Below are 22,745 nucleotides of genomic sequence, written 5' to 3' on the forward strand. Positions count from 1 at the left end.
ACTGGACGATCCTACTCATACACAGTGCCTAGAGTCATCAGATTTGTACAGATTAGTGTTTCATGGGACCGAGTTTTGGTTTGGGAAGGTGGGAAAGTTCTGGAGGCAGCAGGTGGTGCTGGTGACCGGGTCAATGCAGTGCAGGGCAAGGCGGGAACACCAAGGTGGTTAAAACCCGCGTTGTCTGTTGCCACAGTTTTAAAAGAAGGAGTGATCTGACCATGAGGTTCAGTCTGAGGTGGGAGCCTGCCACAGGAAGCACGTGACTCCTGCGTGGGGAGGGAGGGGGACGGAGGGGGAGGGAGGGGTCTGGATTTACACACACACAGAACCACACAACCGCAGAACCCGGAGCCTCTGGGCACTTTCAGGACTCCAGGGTGCTGGACCCCAGGCCGCCCTCCTGCACCCCTCGGCCTGTCAGCAGGATCAGCACACTCAGCAGACGACTGGTAAGATCACGCCGCTGCCTTCCCTCTTGGCAGCTGGAAGGGGTTTCTGGTGGACTGTCAAGGCCTGGCTTCTAGTGCCTTCCCCTCGCTGGCCTGTCTCCCCGAGAACTGAGGAGAAAGCAGGCAGGGAGCCCCGAGCTCCTTCGGGGCACACGCTCCCTCCTGGGTGCAGCTCCCCTGCCATCTGAGGTCACCAGCCCACCCACCTTGCTCTGGTGGTGGTTTCCTGTTTTTGTCTCCTGGTTCCTCTCCTGCTCTGTCTCAGGTGGCGGATTTAGAAACACGAGGCTCTTGTCCAGGGGCCCACGTGGGGACGGCCCGGGCCATGTGAGCTGTGCTCAGGCCCGATGCATCGAGAAAGGGATGGTCCCCTTCCTCCTGGGATTGCATCTGGGGTTCATGATGAATCTCTTCCATAACTTTCTTACTATACAGGTCATATACATGTCTTGCTAGTCTATTTCTCTTTTACTGCTGCTATAGAGGCTGTGTTTTTTTAAATTATATTATCGTATGTTGCCTATATACATAAAAGCAACTTATTTTTGGATATTGATCTGATAGCTAGTTGCCTTGATAAAATCCCTTGTTATTTAGAATCTGATCATTCTGTTGCATTTTCTACCCAGACAATCATATCATGAGAAAACACTGATAGTTTTGCTCCTTTTTCATTCTTAGGGCTTTGATTTCTTTTCTTTTTTCTTTCTTTCTTTCTTTCTTTCTTTCTTTCTTTCTTTCTTTCTTTCTTTCTTTCTTTCTTTCTTTCTTCTTTCTCTTTTCTTTCTCTCTTTCTTTCTTTCCTTCTTTCTTTTTGTCTTATTGCACTGTCTAGGACCTCCAGAGCAATGTTGAAAATAACAGAGGGGATGCCTGGGTGGCTGAGTGGTTGAGCGTCTGCCTTTGGCTCAGGCCATGATCCTGGAGACCCAGGATCAAGTCCCACGTATGGCTCCCTGCATGGAGCCTGCTTCTCCCTCTGCCTGTGTCTCTGCCTCTCTCTCTCTCTCTCTCTCTCTGGGTCTCTCATAAATGAATAAATAAAATCTTAAAAAAATAATAAAATAAAAAAATAAAAAGAAAATAACAGAGATAGTGGCCATCCTCGTCTGGCTCCTGCTTTTATAGAAAATGCTTCCAAGATTTATTTGATAAACATAATATATGCATAGGCTTTTTGTAAGTTCTCTATCAGGTGAAAGAAATTTCCTTCTAGGGGTGCCTGGCGGGCTCAGTGGGTAAAGCGCCTGACTCTTGATTTCAGGGTTGTGAGCTCAAGCCCCACATTGGGTATACAGATTATGTAAAAATAAAATCTTTAAAAAAAAAAAAAGATTTCATTCTAATCTGCTAAGATCTGAAAGGATAGGAAAGGTAAGATCCTTATCCTTTCCTGAAAGGATATTGAATGTTGTCTTTTTTTTTTCCTGGATGATATGTTTTTCTTCTTAAATCTGTTCATGTACATTTTTAGAGCACCTTTTAAAGCAGAGCCTGGAACAAGGAGGACTTGGGTTCAGGTAGGTTGTTTAAGAGGTGATTCTAGGAATCTGGGAATGAAAGAACAGGGTGACAGAGAAAGGAAGGAAGAAATGCCAGTTAAAGGTATTTGACGTCCTGGCTGCAGGCAGAGGGAGCCTGATGTCCTGGGACCTCGGAGAAGCCTACTAGGTGCCTCCTAGAATTGCCCAAGGAGAAGGAAGAGGCAGGAGCTCACACCCACCAGCTCCTGTCCTTCACTGGGTGAGGGCTGCGTGTTAGGGAACTTCTCTGCCACTCTTGGGAAACACTTGGCAGGCTAATAAACGGCTCTTAAAGCATTGAAGAAGACTCTGAGGCAAGAAGCAAAACTAGAGGTGGGACAAACTAGAGGTGGGACACCGCAAGGTAAGGGGAGTCTAAGCTTGCATGAAGTTATCCCCGTTAAGGACGGCTGATATCAGAGGAGGACAGAAGTGATGTGACACAGAGCACCAAAGTCTTCCATTACCAACATAATAAATGATATCTGTAGGGTTTCTTCTGTTGTGAAACCACTTTTGCATACTTGAGATAAGCTCAATTTGGATGTGATATATATATATACAGGATTAGATTTGGTTGACTAGCATTTCTCATCTAATTACTGCATCTATATTCATGAGTGAGATTGGCCTCTAATTTTTCTTTCTCATTCTGTACTAGTGTTATTTTGATGTTAAGGTTAAGGTTACCCTGGCCTCATAGAAAGAGTTCGTGTTCCTGCTTTTTTCATTCTCAGGAAGAGTTTTTATAAAATTAGAATTATCTCGGCGTAAACTTGTTTAATGCTATTTTCATTCTCAGGAAGAGTTTTTATAAAATTAGAATTATCTCGGCGTAAACTTGTTTAACACTATCTGGACCAGGTATTTTCTTTGTGGGAAGATTTTAAATTATGGATTCAGTTTCTTTCACAGAGAACCATTCAGACTTTTTCTTTCTTCTCAGATCAGGTTTGGTAAGTTATATTTTTCTAAGATTTGATCTGTCTCATATTTTTTGGCACAAGTCAAAGTCTTTAAATTTTTTTTAAATTAATTTTTAATTTAAAACATTTTTAATTGTCTTTTAAAAGTCACAGTCTTTTAAAATACACATGACATAAAGCTTACCATCTTAACCATCTTTAAGTGTAGAACGTTTGGGTTAAATACATTCACGTTGTTTGGCAGCCAATCCCTGGAGTGTTTTTATCTTGCAAAACTGAAACTGCCAATGAAACAACTCACTTCCCTCCCCCAATCACTGACAACCACCTCTACCTTCTGTTTCTGTAGATCTGTGTTGTCTTCCTTGTTTTTTGTTTTTCGGTTCTTTGAAAGATTTTAAAAATTTATTCATGAGAGACATAGAAAAAGAGGCAGAGACATAGGCAGAGGGAGAAGCAGACTCCTTGCAGGGAACCCCATGTGGAACTTGATTCCCCAACATGGGATCATGCTTGAGCCGAAGGCTGATGCTCAACCACTAAGCCACCCAGGCATCCCTGTCTTCATTTTATTTTATTTTTTTTCCTGTCTTCATTTTAATCTGTAGCTATGTTCCCATTTTCATTCTTAATAATGATGACTTGTGCCTTCTTTCGTTTATAAGTAGATTTCACCAGACATTTCCCAATACTATTAGTTTTTCCAACCAAGACACTTTGGTTTTATTAATCCTGTCTACCATATCTTTGTTTTCTATTTTGTTGGGTTTTGCTCTTATTATTCCCTTTTGAGTTTACTTTGTTGTTTTGTTTGTTTTGATTTATGCTCTGATATTTATTCCCTTTTGAGTTACTTTTGGGTTTCCTTTCCTATTTGTTTTCTAACTTCTTGACTACTTACTCAGATGGAATACTTATTTCCAACATTTTTTCCAATACAAGCATTCAAGGCTATAAATTTCCCTTGACGTACCACTTTTGATGTATCCCAAATATTTCTTATATATGATATTTTCAGCATCACTCAATGCGAAGATTTTTTTCACATGTCATTACAATTTCTTCTGTGACCCGTGGGTCAGAGTACGTTTTCATGTTCCTGAATACAGGAGGCTGGGCTGCCTGGGTGGCTCAGTGGTTTAGCACCTGCCTTCAGCCCAGGGTGTGATCCTGGAGTCCCAGGATCCAGTCCCAGGTCAGGCTCCCTGCATGGAGCCTGCTTCTCCCTCTGCCTGTGTCTTGCCTCTCTCTCTCTCTCTCTCTCTCTATCTGTGTGTCTCATGAATAAATAAATAAAATCTTAAAAAAAATACAGGGAGCTGTAAAGCCTATCTTTTTGTAGAGTTTATGTTCTCTAATTTAGAGGGGTAGATCGAGCTTTTAAATTATGTGTTTTAGCTCTTCAATTTATTTACTGACTTTTTTGTCTGCTTCATTGTTCCTACATGTATTATAATTCTTTGCCATAATGATGATTTTATCTCTTTGTGGTTCTTTCAAGCCGGATGCTCACAAATTTAGAAGTACTATAACTTTCTGGTGATCCGTCCCTTTAGTCAAGCATCTATGCTATCCCTAATAAATATTTTTGTCTTAGAAGTTCTCTTTCTCTGATATGAACAGAGCTTTCTCAGCTTTCTTTTGGTTAGTGTTTGCCAGGTATATTCTTTCCCATTCTTTGATTTTCAGCTATTCCATATCTATGCCTTAGGTGTATCTCACAAACAACAGAAAACTGGCTTTTGTGCTGTCATGTTTTTGTTTTGTTTTGTTTTTAAAGATTTTATTTATTCCTTCATAGAGACACAGAGAGAGAGAGAGAGGCAGAGACACAGGTAGAGGGAGAAGCAGGCTCCATGCAGGGAGCCCGACGGGACTCGATCCCGGGACTCCAGGATCATGCCCTGGGCTGTAGGCGGCGCTAAACCACTGCGCCACCAGGGCTGCCCTGTGCTGTCATGTTTTAAAAGTCTAATCTGAGATGAGAATTTAGGAATGACCAAGTCCACAACTTCCACTAAACCCTACTGAGTAAGAGTTGAGTTGAAAAACCTGCATTTTCTTTCTTTCTTTTTTTTTTTTTAAGATTTTATATATTTATTCATGAGAGACACAGAGAGAGAAGCAGAGAGATAGGTAGAGGGAGAAGCACACTCCCCACAGGGAGCCTGATGCAGGACTTGATCCCAGGACCCCGGATCATGACCTGAGCTGAAGGCAGAGGCTCAACCACTGAGCCACCCAGGTGCCCCTAAAAACCTACATTTTCAACAAGCTGGCCAGAACTCTAATCCAGAAGTTTCTCTTCTGAGAGAAACTCAAAAGAGAGTTTTGTGTTTGAACTATTTTTAAAAATAGATTTTATTTTTTTAGAAGAGTTTTATCTTCACAGCAAAACATTAAACAGCCCCCACATGTGCACAGCCTCCCCCGTTGTCAACATTCCCCAACAGAGTGGTACATCTGTAACATTCAGTGAACCTACACGGGCACATCATTAGCACCCAAAGTCCATAGCTATAGTAGCATTCACTTTTGGTGTTGTACACTCTACGGGTGTAGACAAATGTATCATGACATGTGTCCATCATCATAGGATCACGCACAAAGAGTAGTTCCAATGCTCTAAAAATCCTCTGTTGTGCACCTACTCACCTGTCCCTCTTCCCCAACCCCTGACAACTGCTGATCTTTCCTAAGTTCTCCTGTCACTCTGTCACTCAACAGCTCCATGACCTGGGCACATTACTGATTCACCCGGACGCCCGCTTCCTCAAATGCATAATCAGAATGCAGAATGGTTCTTTATTTTTGTATGACAATTAAATAAAACAATGTATTAAAACCTTGGTTCAGTCCCTAGCAGAGAATACACATCTAGTAAATGTTAGTTTCCCATTCCTTCCCTCTTCTTAGTAATTGGAAATCAAGTTTTGCTGCGAAAAGGCAGAAGGAAGTGCCCCTGTGACAGCGTGTATCGCCAGAAAATCTAAGCAGAGGACAGGAGAGGTTACTGCCTCCCAAGTTCTCTCTCCAATTTGAGAAGTCTCTCCCTTTCTGCTTCCTGTCAGGAGGGTTGCCATGCATAATATGTCACCCGTCTTCTCAGTCCGCCACCTCTGACCTACATCTGACAAATGCACAGGCGCACTGTGTCTTGAAGCTGTCCAGGAGCCAAAGTGACTCAGAACTGAACTGCATGTGCAGGAAGAGTGTGTCGCCAGGGCACCAGGGGGAATCGTGATCCAGGCCTTCCCCTTTAGCAAGTCACATCAAATCTTGTCATTTCCAAGGGAATCACCCTGAATCACATTAAAAGTCTGAGGCTTTATAAAGGTTGCAGGCCCATGCACCATTCCTCTTCCTGGCTGTCCTGCTGTGACAGATTTATGAATACAAGGCATTGTCCTTGCATTAAATCCAGACAGACACCAGGCAGGAATAGATGAACAACAGGGCAAGGATTTTTTTTTTTCTTTTAAGATTCTATTTTTAAGTAATCTCTACACCTAACATAGGGCTTGAACTCATGACCCGGAGATCAAGAGTTGCATGTTCCACTGACTGAGCCAGCCAGGCACCCTCACAGGGCAAGGATCCTTTTTTAAATCTACCTGAAAATCTCTTTCTTTTAACCATAGTTAAAATTTTCATCTTTATTGTGATTATTATAGATTTGGACTTTCAAATACCATTTTCTTAAAAATTTACATTTGTCCCTCTTCTTCCATGCCTTTCTCCTTTATTTGATTGAAGGTTGTTTGTTTTCATGCCATTTTAACCTCCTCTAGTAGTTTAGAACTTAACCATTGTATCTCTGCTGGTTTTTCTTGAAATTTTACCATGCTCCTTATAACTTAAAGTATATCCGCCCTCCTGAACAATGTAGAGTTGAGAAAGCTTTAACTGTAATCCTCTCTTAAATATTATTGCCCAGTATTTTGATTTGGAACTTTTTAAGACTTCTCAAATTAAATACTATAAATATTACATATTTATTTTCCAGATCCGTTTGCCATTTTGTTTCCTTATGCTTCCTTCTTGCATTGAAAACTATCCTGCAATATATATATATATATATATATATATATATATATATTTTTTTTTTTTTTTTTTTTTTTTTTTTTTTTTTTTGCTTCTGGATGCACCACCTTTAAAAGTTTCTTTAGTGGAGATATCTTGGGGGGTAACTCTCTGGGTCTCTGTTTATCTATGTCTTTCTCTCACCTTGGTTCTTGAAAGATAGTTTTGCTGGGACACAAGAAACGTCACTAGATTCAGACCCAGTCACGACAAAACCCTTCCCAAGCCCCGTGAAGAGATGAGTTCACTTCCCAAACCAACACGCCAATCTCCTCTTCCTGCAAATCCTCTTGTATCTCCCAGAGCATCTTAACTCTCCCAGCTTTATTGTACCTTTCATTGGAGAACTCAGAGACCTAAAGAATAAGCCAGGGAATATTTGGTGGTGGAATAGCGCTCCAAGAAGGAACATCTGAATTTCTTTTCTCGTCTACATGATGGTCAGTTTCTTCTCATCCCTGGGCAACTTCTTGGTGTCAGGAAGCATCCATCCTGGCCTTCTAGGGTCTGATCATCAGGCCCCCAAGTCCACTTCATTCTCTTTCCCTAAGGGCTTCCCAGCCTGATGCAAGTAGAGCACTTCCGCCCCCTCCCTGCCTTCCCATTCTGCCCCCAAATTTCTGGGAGGCAGAACAGGGCTCGAAATAACCTGCAGTACACAAGGACCTATAGCTAGCCCTGACTCCCATGAGCAGGTTTGAAGGGCCAGAACCTTCTAGCCTGGAAAGCTTTTTCATTTCTGCCTCACAGAACATCACCAGCCCCTCAGTCCAGCCCACCTCCCACCAGAATCCACCCCACAGCCAGCATGTGACCTGGGACAATTCTGAGTCACCACCATTCCCTCCACTGCTGCATCAAGTTCCTCTCTCTCAGCTTCTTCACTTGCCCAGGACAATAAGTGAGGACAGCTGCTGGCTCATGGGTGCCTGCTATTAGGATCAGAAAGGGAAGGGCTTGGTCCTACCAGCCCCAGCTCAGAGAGTCCCAGGTAAAACGGTGTCCGGGCTTAATTCTGAGTGCTCATCTCTGGGGAGTGAGGGGCCCTGGTTGGCCTTGTGATGTGTCCAGCCCAGCTCCATGGCCTGGGGGTCAAAAGAGACATCTGCAGGTAAAAGATTCACTGGGCAGACCCAAAAGAAAGACCCCCATTCAGTCTTCTCTGGGTTGTACACCAAGACAAACCATTTCTTCCATTCGTTTACACATCTGTCCACCCGCTCATCCTCTTACTGAACAATTATTCAGCATCACTGTTTGCCAAGTTAGCACCATATCTGCTGCAGAACAGCATTATCCGAGTCAGCTTCTGCCCTCTTGGGTGGACAGGCCAGTGGGGAGGGAGGGGAAGTTGATGTGTCACCTACCAGATGCAGTATTCAAGTCTAACAAAGCCAAGTCCCTATGCCTGGTGTGCCCCAGGCAAGGAAGGCCTGCCCAGCTGGATGAAAGCGAGATCAAAGAGGAAGTGGTGGGTGGGAACAGGGGCTGATCAGCTTAAAGCAGGATCTGTAGGCCCCAGAAGCTTCACTTGCCCTGGTAGGGATGCAGTCAGGCTGGCCCAGCTGTGTGTGCGGTTGGGAGTCACAGGCACAGACCCTTCTAGAAGCTGTTTGGAGCTTCCTGGGCATGAGCTACACACACACACACACATACACACACACACACACACACACCTCCCCCCTCCAGCCCCTCATGGCAGGGATGGCCTTGGCAATTTCCTCTGGCCTTCTGCTGCCTTGCATTTCTCTCTCTCCTGGGGAGTCTCCTGGGGAGGTAGCTTCTAAGAATCCTTCTCTTGTCCCTGCCCTGTGGGCTTCCCCTCACTCATAAAGACTTCACTCTCTCCTAGGGATGTGACCTTGGGCAAGTCAATCACTCTGTGCCTCAGTTTCCCCATTGGTAAGATGGGGACAGTAACAGTACCGACCTCACAGAAGTAGAACCCTTATGACAGTGTTTCCTGCAGTGCCACATGGACCAGATCCCGGACTGGGGTTACGGCTTGCTCTCTCCTTCATCTTCTCTCTGCATCACTCCGAAGCAGCACTGTCCAGGGACATCCCCGGATCCAGGCTGACCAGTGGCACTGACCTACCACACATGGTGGTAATAGCCAAAGAGAAGCGCACAACTTCACTCCACCCCTGCAGCCCAGAAACAGAGTTTGGCCTGAGCCCTGAAAATGCTAGGGCGCCCCTTGATAAAGCAAGGAGTCCCCACTCTCTCCTGCCTCTCCTGGAAACTCCTGTTTCTGGGGATTCCCTCAAGAAGTGACAAAGCCTCCCTAGAAACACACTGCAATGCCTCAGGCCCTGAGTCCCCCTCCTCAGACCAAGGCTTGCCGCCCAGAGGGGTGGAGGTGGGGGTGAGGCACCATAGCCAGGCCCTGGGATTTGGGCTACTGCCAAACTGACCCCCTCTACCTCTGTCTGTGCCTGGGCTGCTGGGGACTGTCGTGAGAGCACTTCCCTCGAGTTGTCCCCATTGGCTGAGTCAGGGCAGGTCGAGGTTGCAAGCTGGGTGGGTGCTGAGCTTTAAGTTGCCCAGGGTCTCCTTTGAGAAACCCAGTTCCCTGCCTGCTTTGCTACAGAGACTGCACATCCTGGACTTTGGAATCTTTCTTACCAGAAGGGAACTTGATAATGGGTCCTGTAGGATTTGGGGTTCTCAGGTCTGGGGCTTGTAGGCAATGCTGTCCTCCGTGCACACACAGAACACCGAACCCCACGTGCACGCACATCCTTCACACCCATGCGTGGCCGTCACTCGCCCTGCCCCCTGCACGGCAGCATGGCAGGAGGCCAGGTTATATCCCGGCTTATCGGCTGCTTCCCAGCTTCCTCTGTCTGCGTTCCTGCAGGCCTGGAGCTCTGGGAGCTGGCATTCCACGTGGCTTCCAGAAGACTTCCCAGATAATGAGAGGAAATGTGGTCATCAGCTCATAGAAGGTTGGGGTTCCGGGCTGCAGCTCCAGGCCACCACTCCCTGACCTGGGTCCACCATCTCTCTCCAGGAGGCCCTCGGCTGTTCCCAGTGAGCCCGTGGACACCACTCAAGATGTCCCCTTTTGGTTGCTGGGGCCTGCCCGCCGCCCTCCTTGCCCTGTTCTGCTGCCCAGGTGAGCTGGTGCCTGCGGTTCCCGACTTGGCACGTGCCAGCCCAGAGGATGGGCCGCCTGCCCCCCGGCTTCGGGCGTGGGGGGTGCTGGTCCTGAAGTCACTGAGGTTTGGAATGCAGTGGCAGCCTGGGTACAGGGTGCTGTGCCAGCCTGGCTTCCTCGTGATCCTGGACGGGTGGAGGAGGGGGTGGGGGACGGGAAGCTGGCCTTTTGGACCACAGGTTGAACAGGCCCCACGGCTTCGTGGCGTAGGAAGTGGCAGGTTGTGGAGGCTGAATGGTGGGCTGCGTGGGGGCCTGAGGCAGAAGGGGATGCCGGGGTTCAAGGGAAGAGGAGAGACTGTGCCCCTGTTCTCCAGATGCGGCCCAGGGACGGCAGAGGCCCGCAGAGGACATTGCCTTTTGACTGCCGTCAAAGGGAAACCAAATCCTCTTCCAGTGGGTCAGGGGACTGTGAAGAAAAATGCTACCACGCCCTGAGCACTCTGTTTTGGACAACCTGCCGGTGCTTTCCAAGCGCTAGCTCACCACAACCCTGCAGGAAAGGGATTCCTAGCCCATTTGACAGACGAAGAAACAGGTTCAGAGAGAGAAAGCACCTGGCCCAGCGTCACACAGCTGGTACGTGGCAAATGCAAATCCAGCTCTACCTGCAAAGCCCCTTTCTTGCCACTTCGTTATATGCCACTAGCTGGGGGCCAAGGGGGGACATGCCGGCGTGGAGGGAGCACAGGACAGGCCCAGCTGGTTGGCATCAAGGACTTTCCGGCCACCACTGAGTTGGCGGTGGGCTCTGAGGACTCCATCTTTATGCACCAAACACTTCTGAATGTCTGTCACACTAAGCAAAACCTGTAAAACCTGGGCCCTGCCTTCTAGAAGCTGTAAAACATCGAAGGGAGAGTCGGCATGAATATAAATCATTTGCAAGGTGGTCCCGTTACCTTCTTGCACTCCTCTCCCCCTGCCTTCCTCCTCCCTGAGCTCTAGCCATGCCGATCTTGCTGTTCCCCGAGCACACCAAGCATGCTCTTGACCCCAGGGTCTTAATGCCAGGAAGACTCCCCTCTCCCCAGATATTTGCAGGGCTCATGCCTACCTTCTCCATGGCTTTGCTCAAATGTCCAAGTCTTGGTGAGGCCCATGCTGACCACCCTGTTAAAATGGCAACTCCACCCCATTCCTCGTTCCTTCCCCAGGTGCTGATCACCAGCTGACAGGCTGGCTATTTCACTTGGTGATTATTGTCTATCTCCTTCATGTTAACGTGAGCTCTGTAAGGACAGGGCTCGGTCTGCGTTGGTCACTACTGTGTCACCAGAGCCTAGCCTAGTGCCTGGCATGCAGCAGGTGTTCAAAAAGTATTTGCAAAAAAAAAGAAAGGAGAGAGGAAAGGGTTGAGACCAGGGCCACAGGGGCCCAGAGGACACAGTCCACCTCCACCTTGGAGAGGCCTTCATGGAGGAGGGGACGTTTGGGCTGGGCTTTGAAGGTCGAATAGGATCCCTCTCCACGGAGATGGAAGATGTGCATGGAGAAGACTAATCTGAAGGTGAGGGGCTGGAAGAAGGCAGGGAGACAGTTGTGGGGTAGCCTCCTCAGTCTAGACACGAGGCAATAAATAAAGCCTGAACAAGGGGAGAGTAGCAGAGAGGCCACCTCTGGCCTTTCTTCTTGGGTACCTGCCCCTTGATCCCACTGCCAGTGGTGGGCCGGTAAACTGGATAGGGCAGCAGAGACATTTGCTGCCCAGTCTTCTGGTCTTCCAGGGTCTGGTGAGGTGTTCGAGGTACACACGTATCCAGAGCAGCTGGCGGTGAAGCCCGGAGAGTCTCAGTTCATCAACTGCAGTACCAGCTGTTCCCGGCCTGAGGCCGGGGGTCTGGAGACCATCCTAGCCAAGACTCTGATGACGTCCGGAGCTCAGTGGAAGGAGTACATGGTCTCCAACATCTCGCAAGACACAATCATCTACTGCTACTTCACCTGCTTCGGGGAGCAGAGGCTGACGAGTCTCAACGTCAGTGTGTTCTGTGAGTGCCACACTGCAGGGCCCTCTTCCCCAGGGCAGAGCCTGTAGCTACTGACTGTGTGCCGAGCTCCTCTGTTACTGCCCCTGGGCACTCGCTATGGCTCCCACCTCCCTGGGCTCCTGGGGTGACGAGGAGCAGGACCCCGGTCGTGGGCTCAGAATCTGCTCACACCCTTCATTGGCCTGCCGGTGACCCCAGCTCTGAGGCTTGCTCAGAGGACAATCCGAGCAAGGTTTGCACAGACTTCAAAGTCATTTCCCAGGCACTGCTCAGAGTCTCCTCCCCGCTCGGTGGCAGCCCCATCACCAGACACTCCCCAACCCACAACAAAGAGCAAGGTGCCAACAGAAGGGTTGGCTTGCTCTCCAGTTGCCCCTCTGCCTCACAGAGAGAAGGATAAGGCATCACCTAGTGCTTTAATGTTCCTTTAAAAAAAAGGGAGGGTGTGTTTATTTATCTGAGAAGGGGCAGCGAGCAGAGAGAGGGAGAGAGAACCCAAGCAGACTCAGTGCCGAGCGCAGAGCCAGACACAGGGCTCAATTTCACAGGCCTGAAAGCATAACCTGAGCCAAAATTAAGAGTTGGATGCTTAACCCACTGAGCCACCCAGGTGCCCCTGCTTTTATATCCCTGGCAAATGTGCGAACATCACACACACACACACACACACACACACACACACACTTGCACATGGGCCATGGAGACCTTCCCATAGGGCAGGATTCTCTCAACATCGTGGCACCAGGGATATGGCTTAGGTCCTCCCGATGACCAACATCCATGGATCAAGTGAATAGAAAAATGTCCTAAATCCAACATATTACCTTGGGGTGATGGGGGCAAGGTATTCTAATTCAGGAGGGAATCCAGGCTGCCACTGAGGTCCTTGTGTAATAGATAAGCGATGGAGGTGGCTATGAACCTGACCCTGGAGAAGCAAGGCAGGTCTGACTCCAGCCCCTACCTCTTAAGTGAAGACCTCACAACTCTTGGCGGAACTCCAGTGAACACTCCCTTCTAAGTTATCCACCTGTTTAATATGGAAATTTATGTCTGATTTCTGGAGGAGACAGATTCAAATTTTTGTTTCTAGTTGGCTGTACAATTTCTGGACCTTTTCTTTGTAGACAACTGACCACCTCCATTCTTTTTTTTTTTTTCTTAAGATTTACCTATTTATTTGAGAGAGAGAGAGACCATGAGCCAGAGGGAGGGGCAGAGGGAGAGGGAGAAGCGACTCCCTGCTGAGCAGGGAGCCCTATGGGGAGCTCCATCCCAGGACCCTGGGATCATGACCTGAGCAGAAGGCAGGTGTTTAACCAGGCACCCCCTGCTTGTCCATTCCAGAAAACATCGTGTTGGTAAAAGCACCACCAGTCAATACATACTATACCCTGAACTGTTTCCTCACTGCTCTCTGTATACTCGCGGGCAGACCAGGCCCCAGACCGCGTCCTCCCCAAATCCAGCCAAGGACTTGAGAACACTGCTGTGCCAAGGGATGGGCCAGGCCAGGTGGGGCCTGCAGGGACTATACCCCAGCTCCTGACCTCACCTCCCTCTTCCTTCCCCGCAGACCCTCCAACGCAAGTGCTGCTGAAGCTGCAGCCCACTTGGGTGGCTGTGGGGAGACCCTTCACCATCAAGTGCCACGTGCCAGCCGTGAAACCCCTTGAGAGCCTCACTCTCATGCTGCTCCGCGGCCAGGAGGTGCTGCACAACCAGACGTTTTGGGGGACGGCGGATGGTACCCAGGGAGCCACAGCCACGCACAACAGCACGGCTCACAGGGAAGACGGCCTCCACAACTTCTCCTGCCAGGCCATCCTGGATCTGCGGTCTCTCGGCGGGAACATCATTCACAGAGTTTCAGAGCCTCAGATGCTCAAGGTTTACGGTGAGGGGGCCCCCCGGATGGAGGGGGTGGGAGAGGGTGTCCACTTTCAGTTCCTTGGGGGAAGAAAAAGCCTTCAGCACACCCTCTGCCATCTCAGGGTGCAGGCGCCCAGGGACCCCACACTTAATCCTGAGGGTTCCCTCTTGCTCTCCTTCATCCCGGAAGTTCTCTCCAAGTGCCCGGTTTGGAACCTAACTAGTTGCTTTGCAATTAGTGAACTGCGTGACCTTGACCAAGTCAGCCTCCTCTCGCTGGCCATGGCCCCTCTCTACATGAAGAGGTTTGGCCCTCAGGTCCCCCAGGAGCTCTGCTGTTCTGTGACTCTTGATGGCCAATGTGGTCCCTGTCCAGAGAGTTTGGTAGGAGCTCACTCAGCATCGCCCAGGGCGGGGTGGGGCTCAGACCATGCCACACCTAGGCCATGGTGTCCGGCAACCATATGCTGGTGCCAGGGGCCGGTGGCAGGGGACTGAGACCGTCACAGTCTCACAGAGGGCTGGCTGGTGGCCTGGACCCCAGCCTACCTTTCCTTCAGACACCGCACCATTAGCCATTGAACTCTGCAACATGGGCGGCTGCAAGATGGACGGGGGGCGGGTGGGGGACAGGTGGGCCTCTACTCCCCCTTGGGTCCTAGCATCTAGGACCAGGGGACTTCTAAGACCACTGCCCCCTCCTCCCTCCCCAGAGCCGAGGCCAGACAACCAGATGGTCGTCATCATCTCAGTGGTATCGGTGCTGCTGTTCTTGTTTGTGACATCCATCCTCCTGTGCTTTGTCTTGGGCCAGCACTGGCGCCAGAGGCGGATGGGCACCTACGGGGTACAAGGTGCTTAAGGGGGCCTAAGTCGGACCTACTGGGCACAGTCTACATGAGTGGCATGGCCACCACCACAGCAGCCACTGGAACTCAGTGTGACTCCTCAGGATTGTGACCCAGCCCTGGCTGTAGGACTGAAATGAGCAGCAGAGGACTTTGGGGTCATTTCCTTTTCTAGTCTGAATATAAACACCTGGACTTAACCCTGTGCCTCAAATGTCTTCTCCTGGGCTTAAGCTCTGGCCAGGAAGGGCACCTCACCAGACCTGGACTTCTCTCCCCAATGTCTGCAAAGACTCCCTCTACCCCCTCCTTCACAAGAGCCGTCCAGAGCCCCAGCCAGCCCAGGCCCTGGGGCGAGCCCATGCTGACCAGCCCAGGCACCAGACACCCATCCTTGTGGGACCCCGAGGGACTAATTTCTCCTGAGGGATGGTGGAGGACACAAGCTCTGGCACAATAGGGCAGAGAGACTTTCTGTTCCTACTTGGCCTCTGGGACCTCAGGCCACTCATGTTCGGAGCAGGAAATGGCTCTGACTTCTTTCTGCCAAAAGAGCCAACTTCCTGGGATGACAGTGGGGCCCAAGGGAACTGGCTCAGTTCTGGGACCCTCTGAGCCAGGCCTCTCCCTCATCATCCTAGGCCTTCAAAGAGCCTTGGACAACAAAAGCAGTCCTCCCCTCACCTCCTGCTCCATCATTAGGTCACCAAGACCCCACAGCCCTGGCCATCCCAGACAGGGGTGAGTGGAGGAGGTCCAGGAAGGGCTCTGATTCCCAGATCCCCAAACTGACCCCCCAACACACACCAGTGGTAGCTTCCCAGCCCTGGGTGATGCTTAGAGGGGCTTTTACTCCAGGGCAGAGATCAGGCCAGTTCAAGGTCTCAATGTGGTGAAGAGGGTTTTGATTCACCCAGGAGAGGGCCTGGCTGTGGTTGGGGGTTGGGGGGAGGGCTGCCGGCCATGGCTGTGGGGTTGCAGGCAATAGGGAGGCACTTGGGGGGCTCCAGGGCTCATTCTAGCTCTGCAGTGATGCTGGTAGGGTCCAGGGCTGGTGTCTGTCCTCATGGTAGGCTCTCGGCACCATAGTAGTCTGGGGAAAGAAAGCATCCTGATCTTGACTCCCTCCTGCATCACCGGCCCCCAAGGAGGAAAGGGGAAGGGACCAGTGATGAGAGGAGCTCCCTCGTCTCCAACATGGCCCATCTGGCCTCCTGACCCAACCCTGACCTGGGCTTGGACCCCACTGCTCACCTACCCTGTGCCTACCTGAAGCCGGGGGTACATCCGCACCCACAGTGCCTGTGGCACTGGGGGGTGGGGGCGGGGGCACGGTTCTCCTGACATGGAGAAAAGAGAAGAAAGATCTCCCCATCAGAAAGTCTCTGGGGTCTCACCCACAAGTATCTCTACCCCACCCCCAGCTCCTGGTGAGCTCTTCCAGCCCAGCCCCAGAGCAGGGCCCTGGCAATGCCCGGATTCCCCAGCCTCACTTACAGACCCCTTGTCCCAGAGGCAGGAGGGCAGTGCTGAATCCTGGACTCATCCTGCAAGTGGGGCTGCTGTGGGGGGAAGGAAAGGAAAGGGACCGGCCAGGGCAGCAGGGGGCCCAGCGTGGGCATCGGGCAGGGCAGGTAGTGGTGGTGGAACACCAAAGGCCCTTCCTCCTGGGCTTGCATCTCCTCCTCCTCCTGTTGACCCTCCAGGTAGACCTGAAGATTGTGGGAAAGGGGGAGGAGAGATGATACAGGTCCCAGGATCCTTACCCCCACTTCTCTGCTCCCCTAATTTCTCCAGATCGGCATTGAGAAATGGCTTCCCTTTGTTGAGCAATCACTACCTGCAAGCCAGGTACTTTGAAGACATTTATTCCTTATTTTACAGGAGGGAAAAACTGAGGCTTAAAAAGATGGAGCAACTTGTCTAAGGTCACCCTGCTAATAAGTGGCTGAGCAGGAACTAAAAGTATCCAGGTATGACTCCAGAGCTGGATCAGGAGTCCAGTGACAGGCCCCTGGATCCATCTGTGCCCCATCAGGGAGGTGTAGTGCTCACCCCAGGGGTCCCCTAAGGGCCAGGGCATGAGGAGTGGCAGCAGCTCCTGCCAGCCTGGATGGTGGACACTACCTGGCCTCCTCCAAGCCTCAAAAACCCACCTGGCTTTTGAGGGCTGGTTCTAAGGTCACCTGCTCCTCCAAGGACCTGCTCTTCATTCCCCAATGAATGTGCACTCATGCCATGTACCTGTCCCTGTGCCAGTCAGGCCAAAGTTGCCTTGTATTCATAGTCATTCATTTATTTTTTCACTTGTTCAACAAATATGACTTGAGCCCCTAGTAAGTATCCAGCACCCTACAGACTCAGGGAACCATGGTGCCCGTCGTCCTGGGCCTGCAGTCTAGTATGGGATGCACTGCAGGGAAACCTCCTTGAAAACAAGACCTGAGTGGTCTGGATTTGGGGACTCCCACCCCCACTGAGGCTGCTGGCTTGGAAGCCTGGCACATAAGAGATGCCAAAGGGACCCAGCCAGGCCTGTGGCACTGTTGCCTGGTTCTTTTTCTCCAGGATCCACCTCAGATGGATCCCCACCCTGGCACCTGCAGGTGGGTGGCCCTGGTGGCACAGCTCCACCGCACCCAAGCCTACGCACCTGCTGGTGGGAAGAGGCTGGCCCTGGGTTGAAGGCTGCTGCCACCAGGCTACTCAGCAGCAGCTGGTGCATCTGTGCGTTCTGCAGCAGCATCAGTTCCAGCAGGTCTAGGGCGGGGGAGTCAGCAGGCCCACGCCCGGCCTCCCACTGCCCACCGCCCACCGCCCAGATCCCAGGGCCCTCCCGACCCTCGCACCCCCCCCCCCAAGCCCCAGTCAGGGATGGCGCGAGGATGCCCAGAGAATGTGCGAAGCAGACTGGGGTGCAAGGCGCCCGAGCCCGGAGTCTCACCTTCCTTCACTCTGCCCGGCTGCGGGCGCGGGGGTGGGGCGGCCCAGGCGACGGGCTGCAGGACGGTCACCCGGGGCTGGGGAGGGCGGGAGACTCGGCCGGGGGGCGGCCAGGATCGGGACCCACCCTCCCCAGCTCCCGCCCCCCGCTGGGGCCGCCTTCTCCTTCCCGCCCCCCACGCCCCCGGGTCCCCTGAGTCTCCTCCCCTCCCCTACGTTTGGGGTCGCTCTCCGCAACCACCCCACTTCCTCCGGGGACCCGGGGGGTCCCTACCGTCCCGGCTGCACCCTGCGGTGGGGGCTGACCCCAGCACCCTCCGGGGTCCGAGGCCATGCGGGCTCCCGCCGGTCCGGGTTACCTAGGCGACGAGAGCGACGCCAAAAAAAAAAAAGAAAAAAAAATCTCCCACGCATGCGCAGGTCCCTCCCGGCGCGGGTGCTCCGGGCTTGCTCTGCTCTCCCCACCCCCGCGGACACGGGGGGGGGGGGGGGGTCCCAGGCGACTCCCTCCCCAGGGGCCGGTCCCTGTGCGGGAAGCCCACCTCCAGGCCCCCCGCGCCGCCGGCTCCCTGCCCCTCCCTTACCTCCCACCCTGGCGCACCTCCAGTACCCAGCTTGGGGCGAGGGGGCTCATGTTTGTTGAGTGAATGAGTGAGGGGCTGGGGAGACCCGCCCCAATGCAAACACTTGGTTTCCAGGTCCCAGAATTGGCTAGGATGATTAGATAAGCAGGAATAGAAAATTCTGTGAGAGCAGGACTGGCCGGGAAGGGCAGGTAAATGAGGAGGGCGGAGGGTATGTTCTGTGTCACTCTGAATCAGAGGGGTGTCCTTTGGGCCAGGAGTGGTTTCTGAGCAGACCAAGGACAGAAGCACTAACCAGGTTCACAGAAAAGGCTCCGCCCTGGATAGAAAGGGGTAGCTGGCCCCTCAACTCCACGCCCCGCTCCCCCACCCTCCTGGCTGTTTGTTCCCTCATTCCTGGCTGCAGCCTTGCAGAGGTGGAGAAGCCTGGGGAGTTCACCACCAGTGCCCCTAGTATTGTCTCACGTCCTGGAAAAATTACCAAAGCCAGCATTCTTTTGACAGGAAGTTATCAAGGTCTTCTTTGCTTCAGAACAGGTGAGGGGAGAGATCTATTTCGGCAGCTGTGACCATCCTAAGATAGGCCCTGAGCAGCAGTCAAGGAAAATCCAGACAGGAAGCTGGGATTAGCACCCCAGGAGTTGCCCTTCCCCCACCCTCTACTTCTGTTCAACTCCTCTTCCTGGCAGTCCTGCTGTCTAGAACTACAAAGACCAAAGGGCACAGAGGTCCCCTTTTCCAGCTGCACCTTCATTGCAGTGAGAAGGGAGAAGCCAAACTTTGTGTTTCCCATCAGCAAAACTTTGACCAAGGAGGTGCCTGTGTGCACAAGGCAACCTGAACACTGGAGACACAGAGGTGTATTCTTGCTGGTCCCAGCACTGTTGGGAAGTGAAAAAGTACCATGGGAAAAGAGCAAAAATACAAGGCAGTGCAAAGTCCCCTGTGGGTGAGGCCTAGAAGAAGGGGTCATAAAAAGAGAGGAATTGATCACTGAGGGATAGTTCTGAAGCGGAGGACCTTGGGAATGGGGCCAAAGCAGTGTGTGAGAGAGAGAGAGAGAGAGGGCAGCCCAGGCTGTGCCCCAGCCTGAGCAAAGGCACAGGTGCAGGAACGGATCGTGCCCTAATGATCCAGTGGTCACACCGTCTGATTGTAGTGGAGGATCTGGGCGGAGAGAAGTTCCAGCAGCCCAGGCCGACCCAGGTCATGGAATTTAGGTTGTGCCATGTGGGTGATGGAGAGCTCTGGGTAAGTCCTGAGCAGGAGAGAAATAGAGGGGTGATGGGTGCACAGCCATCTTTTAGGAAGATTCATCTTGTTGCTCACATCTTTGTGCATGTCAACCAGAATTAGTGTGATGGGGATGTATCCTCCCCATGGTATACAGTTGGTTCCTGCGCTCACAGTGTCTCCATCTGGGGACATCTTCTGGCCACAGGTAAGGCAGGCCAGAAGTCATCCCAGAAGCAACCCTGACGCATTACAGGACAGCCGTTGATGGTAGAGCCTGCTGGCCTCAGTGGGCCAACTCTGGGAGAACCCTCCCCAAAGTCTCTCAACAGTCCCATGTGTGTCCCAGTTGTCCCAGTAATGACCTACTCACCAATTGAATACACAATTTCCTGGGTTTTTCCTTTCTCTGTCTTTTCTCTACTCCTTCACAGGGCTTCCTGGGATCTCCTTCCAAATAAACTATTTGCTCTCTGATCCTTGCCTCAGGCTCTGCTTTTGGGGGAATCCAAACTAAGACTGGCCTCCCATTTTTTCTGTGTCTGCCTCCACACTGCTGAAAACTCCTGGAAAAAACAATTCTAGTAGCTCTATGAGAAATTTGTATTCAGTGAAGTAAAATACCAAAATAGACACTGAAGTAAATTCCTCTGGAGGGCACCTGGTGGCTCAGTGGTTGAGTGTCTCTGCCTTTGGCTCAGGTCATGATCTGGGGGTTCTGGGATCAAGTCCTGCATCAGGCTCCCTGCGGAGAGCCTGCTTCTTCCTCTGCCTATGTCTCTGCCTCTCTCTGTGTGTCTCTCATTAATAAATAAATTTTAAAAAGAAAAAGAAAATTCATCTGAGAAAATAACGGTCAATGGATTAAACTGAGGCAAAGCTGGAGGCAGGGAGGCCAGTGGGAGGCCACCACCCTCATCCCTCTAAAAGAAGCACGTTGGAGGTCACTGTGGAAAACAGACAGGAATTTGTGATTACTTCAGCACCTCAGATATAAGATCACATGATAACCCCACATGTAGTTTGGAAGGCCGGGCTGAGGTAGAAACTATCTGGCTTCTGCAAGTAGAGTTCTTTGTCAAAGGAAATGAAACTTTTGCCATTTGAAGAGAATGGAAAAACCGCATGTGCTTATCTACCAGAGCCCCTTTGCTTATAAAAGATCTAACATCAGTCCAGCAGTGGAAGAGGTGGAAGAGGTGACTTTCTGGCTACTTGGCTGGCCCACTATTAGTTTCTTTGAGGTGTTGACATTCCACATATTTCCTTTCATTTTGTCTCCATGAGGACTCTTGTTTGCATCTTGTTTTTTTTGTTGTTGTTGTTGTTTTATGGGTTTTGTTTGTTGGTTGGTTTGTTTCTTAGCATCCCACAGCGACATGTACCAAAAGTCCTCCCTGTTGCCTCGGTAAATCTGGTTCGGGGAATAAATAAATGGAAAGAGATTTCTACTCAAATGTGTTCGTCACAGTGCTGTTTTTAAGGGTTGAAAGTTGAACACACCCAGTGTCCTCTAACAAAGGAATGGCTGTGTAAATGAAGGCAATTCACTCAAAGGAAGACTGTGCAGTCATTAAAAAAACATGAAAAATGAGCTCCTTCCTCTCAGTCTCAGATGGAACCGTGGAGAAGAGGGTCTTTTTAAGAACTCAGGTGGGAATTTCAGTGTTTCTTTTTGGTACAGATGAGGAAGTGCTGAGTAGACACAGGTGATCCTACAACAGGCCCTTTTCTTGGGCCCAGGCCCTAATGAGGCCCTAACTGAAGGCTCTAGTGGCATGACTAACTGGTTATGTGGGGAAGGCCTTGACAATACCATAGTAGAGAAATTCCATTTTTCTGTTCAGAGGCTCTGACTCTGCTTTTTCTCCAAATATGGCTATCCTTGTGAGGCTGGTATATGTGTGTGCGGTTTGGTCTGACAGCTCCCTGGTGATACTTTGAGGACCTAGAAAACATAGATGGCACCAGTGGGGTGCACTGTGGTGGGAGTCGGTTTCAAGGTCCCAGCCTGCTGCCGTAGAGCTGTGGGGTAGAGTCCAGAGCCCCTCCCCTCCTCGACTCCCTGGAATCAGGGCACCACCAACTATGGGGGAGCACCTGCTGAAGCTCCCAGGAAGTCTCCCTGATGGAATGGCTCAGAGAAAAAAACTGATAGTACAAGGTAGGGGTGAGGGGTGCGGGGTAGAGGCCAGGACAGAGTACAACAGGCCAGTTCCTGTGAGTCAAGGTGGGATTTTCTGAAAGGTGGTTCTATTCTGCAGAATTCTTTTGTGGGCAACTGAAACTCACCCTAAACTAGCCTAAGGAAAACAGATGCTTTGGGGCTCATGTGATAGGGAAGTGCAGTGATGGAGCCGCTATGCAGTTTGCTGCCTCAGGGGTCAAGCAGTGTCTTCAGGTCCCTCTCTCATCTCCCCCACCTGTGTGTGGTGTTCTCCTTCCCTCATCCTACAGACAGGCTCTTCCACTCCGTGGGAAACACACCTCAGTCACCTGCAGCCTTATTTCCGTTACTCTAGACAAACCTAGAGAATCCCGAGAGATTATCTTTCTTTTGTATTGATACACAAATATGCCCAGGAAGGACTATGATTGACACCACTTGTGCCACATAGCCAGCTTCTGAACCAACCACTGTGGCCAGGAGGATTGGCCAGACCCGGGTGACATGGCCATCTCTATGGCCGGGGTGGGGGTTGTAATCAGCAGCCACACCAGAATGACATATTTGGAGCAGTTCCCCAAAGGAAGGAGAAATATTGTCATCAAGAGAGGGAGGCATTCTCTTCCTCTTGGGCTGTGGGAAAAAATCATATTTCACATACAGCTTCTGTTTTCCAATCAGCCTTATTCCTAGTCCAAATGACACCTTGTGCAAATTAGAAAAATTAGCCCTGTCCTCTAGACAGTTTGCTACCTTCTGTTAGACAATTATCATCTTAAAAAAAAAAGACAATTATCATCTTAAACACATGGATCTATAATGATTACAAATGTGATTACAAATTACAGTGCCCAGAATTGCGCAGTGTACAACCTAGACAACTGAGTGGCCCTCTCTCATCTCATAGGTTACAGTTCCCTTCACTTACTTCAATCCCTCATTAAAGAAATTCTTACCCCAT

General features: G+C 50.7%; 2 protein-coding genes across 10 annotated transcripts; one reads left to right on the top strand and one right to left on the bottom strand.

The window, feature by feature from the left end:
- Window positions 1-281: 281 nt before the first annotated feature.
- On the top strand, window positions 282-15,057 carry ICAM2 (intercellular adhesion molecule 2). 8 transcript variants are annotated; one of them, XM_025436604.3, is made up of 6 exons: window positions 302-452; window positions 1,927-1,972; window positions 10,001-10,105; window positions 11,838-12,137; window positions 13,714-14,034; window positions 14,723-15,057. In XM_025436604.3, exons 3-6 carry the CDS (start codon window positions 10,045-10,047, stop codon window positions 14,869-14,871), a joined length of 831 nt encoding a protein of 276 aa, XP_025292389.1. In that variant the 5' UTR covers window positions 302-452; window positions 1,927-1,972; window positions 10,001-10,044; the 3' UTR covers window positions 14,872-15,057. The 8 variants fall into 8 exon arrangements, with proteins under 8 accessions (XP_025292391.1, XP_025292388.1, XP_025292389.1 ...); XM_035720685.2 differs by having other exon boundaries at window positions 305-452; window positions 11,874-12,137; XM_025436606.3 differs by lacking the exon at window positions 1,927-1,972 and having other exon boundaries at window positions 282-452; window positions 11,874-12,137.
- On the bottom strand, window positions 13,282-18,203 carry PRR29 (proline rich 29). 2 transcript variants are annotated; one of them, XM_025436607.3, is made up of 6 exons: window positions 18,075-18,203; window positions 17,802-17,877; window positions 17,511-17,617; window positions 16,355-16,569; window positions 16,127-16,197; window positions 13,282-15,950 (listed from the first exon to the last, which is right to left on the bottom strand). In XM_025436607.3, the coding sequence occupies exons 1-6, from the start codon at window positions 18,132-18,134 to the stop codon at window positions 15,922-15,924; spliced, it is 558 nt and encodes a 185-aa protein (XP_025292392.1). In that variant the 5' UTR covers window positions 18,135-18,203; the 3' UTR covers window positions 13,282-15,921. The 2 variants fall into 2 exon arrangements, with proteins under 2 accessions (XP_025292392.1, XP_048969928.1); XM_049113971.1 differs by lacking the exon at window positions 16,127-16,197 and having other exon boundaries at window positions 13,282-14,087.
- Window positions 18,204-22,745: the final 4,542 nt, after the last annotated feature.

The sequence above is a fragment of the Canis lupus genome, chromosome 9, assembly GCF_003254725.2.
Source record: "Canis lupus dingo isolate Sandy chromosome 9, ASM325472v2, whole genome shotgun sequence".
Classification (NCBI taxonomy): Eukaryota; Metazoa; Chordata; class Mammalia; order Carnivora; family Canidae; genus Canis; species Canis lupus.

Coding starts and splice junctions, on each gene's coding strand:
- ICAM2 (XM_049113969.1), top strand. CDS start 10,464: ATGCGGCCCAGGGACGGCAGAGGCCCGCAGAGGACATTGCCTTTTGAC. Junction 10,726..11,837: donor GGCCCAGCGTCACACAGCTG/GTACGTGGCAAA, acceptor TGGATAGGGCAG/CAGAGACATTTGCTGCCCAG. Junction 12,138..13,713: donor TCTCAACGTCAGTGTGTTCT/GTGAGTGCCACA, acceptor CCTTCCCCGCAG/ACCCTCCAACGCAAGTGCTG.
- PRR29 (XM_025436607.3), bottom strand. CDS start 18,134: ATGGCCTCGGACCCCGGAGGGTGCTGGGGTCAGCCCCCACCGCAGGGT. Junction 16,198..16,354: donor GCCTCTGGGACAAGGGGTCT/GTAAGTGAGGCT, acceptor TCTCCATGTCAG/GAGAACCGTGCCCCCGCCCC. Junction 15,951..16,126: donor GGATGTACCCCCGGCTTCAG/GTAGGCACAGGG, acceptor TTCTTTCCCCAG/ACTACTATGGTGCCGAGAGC.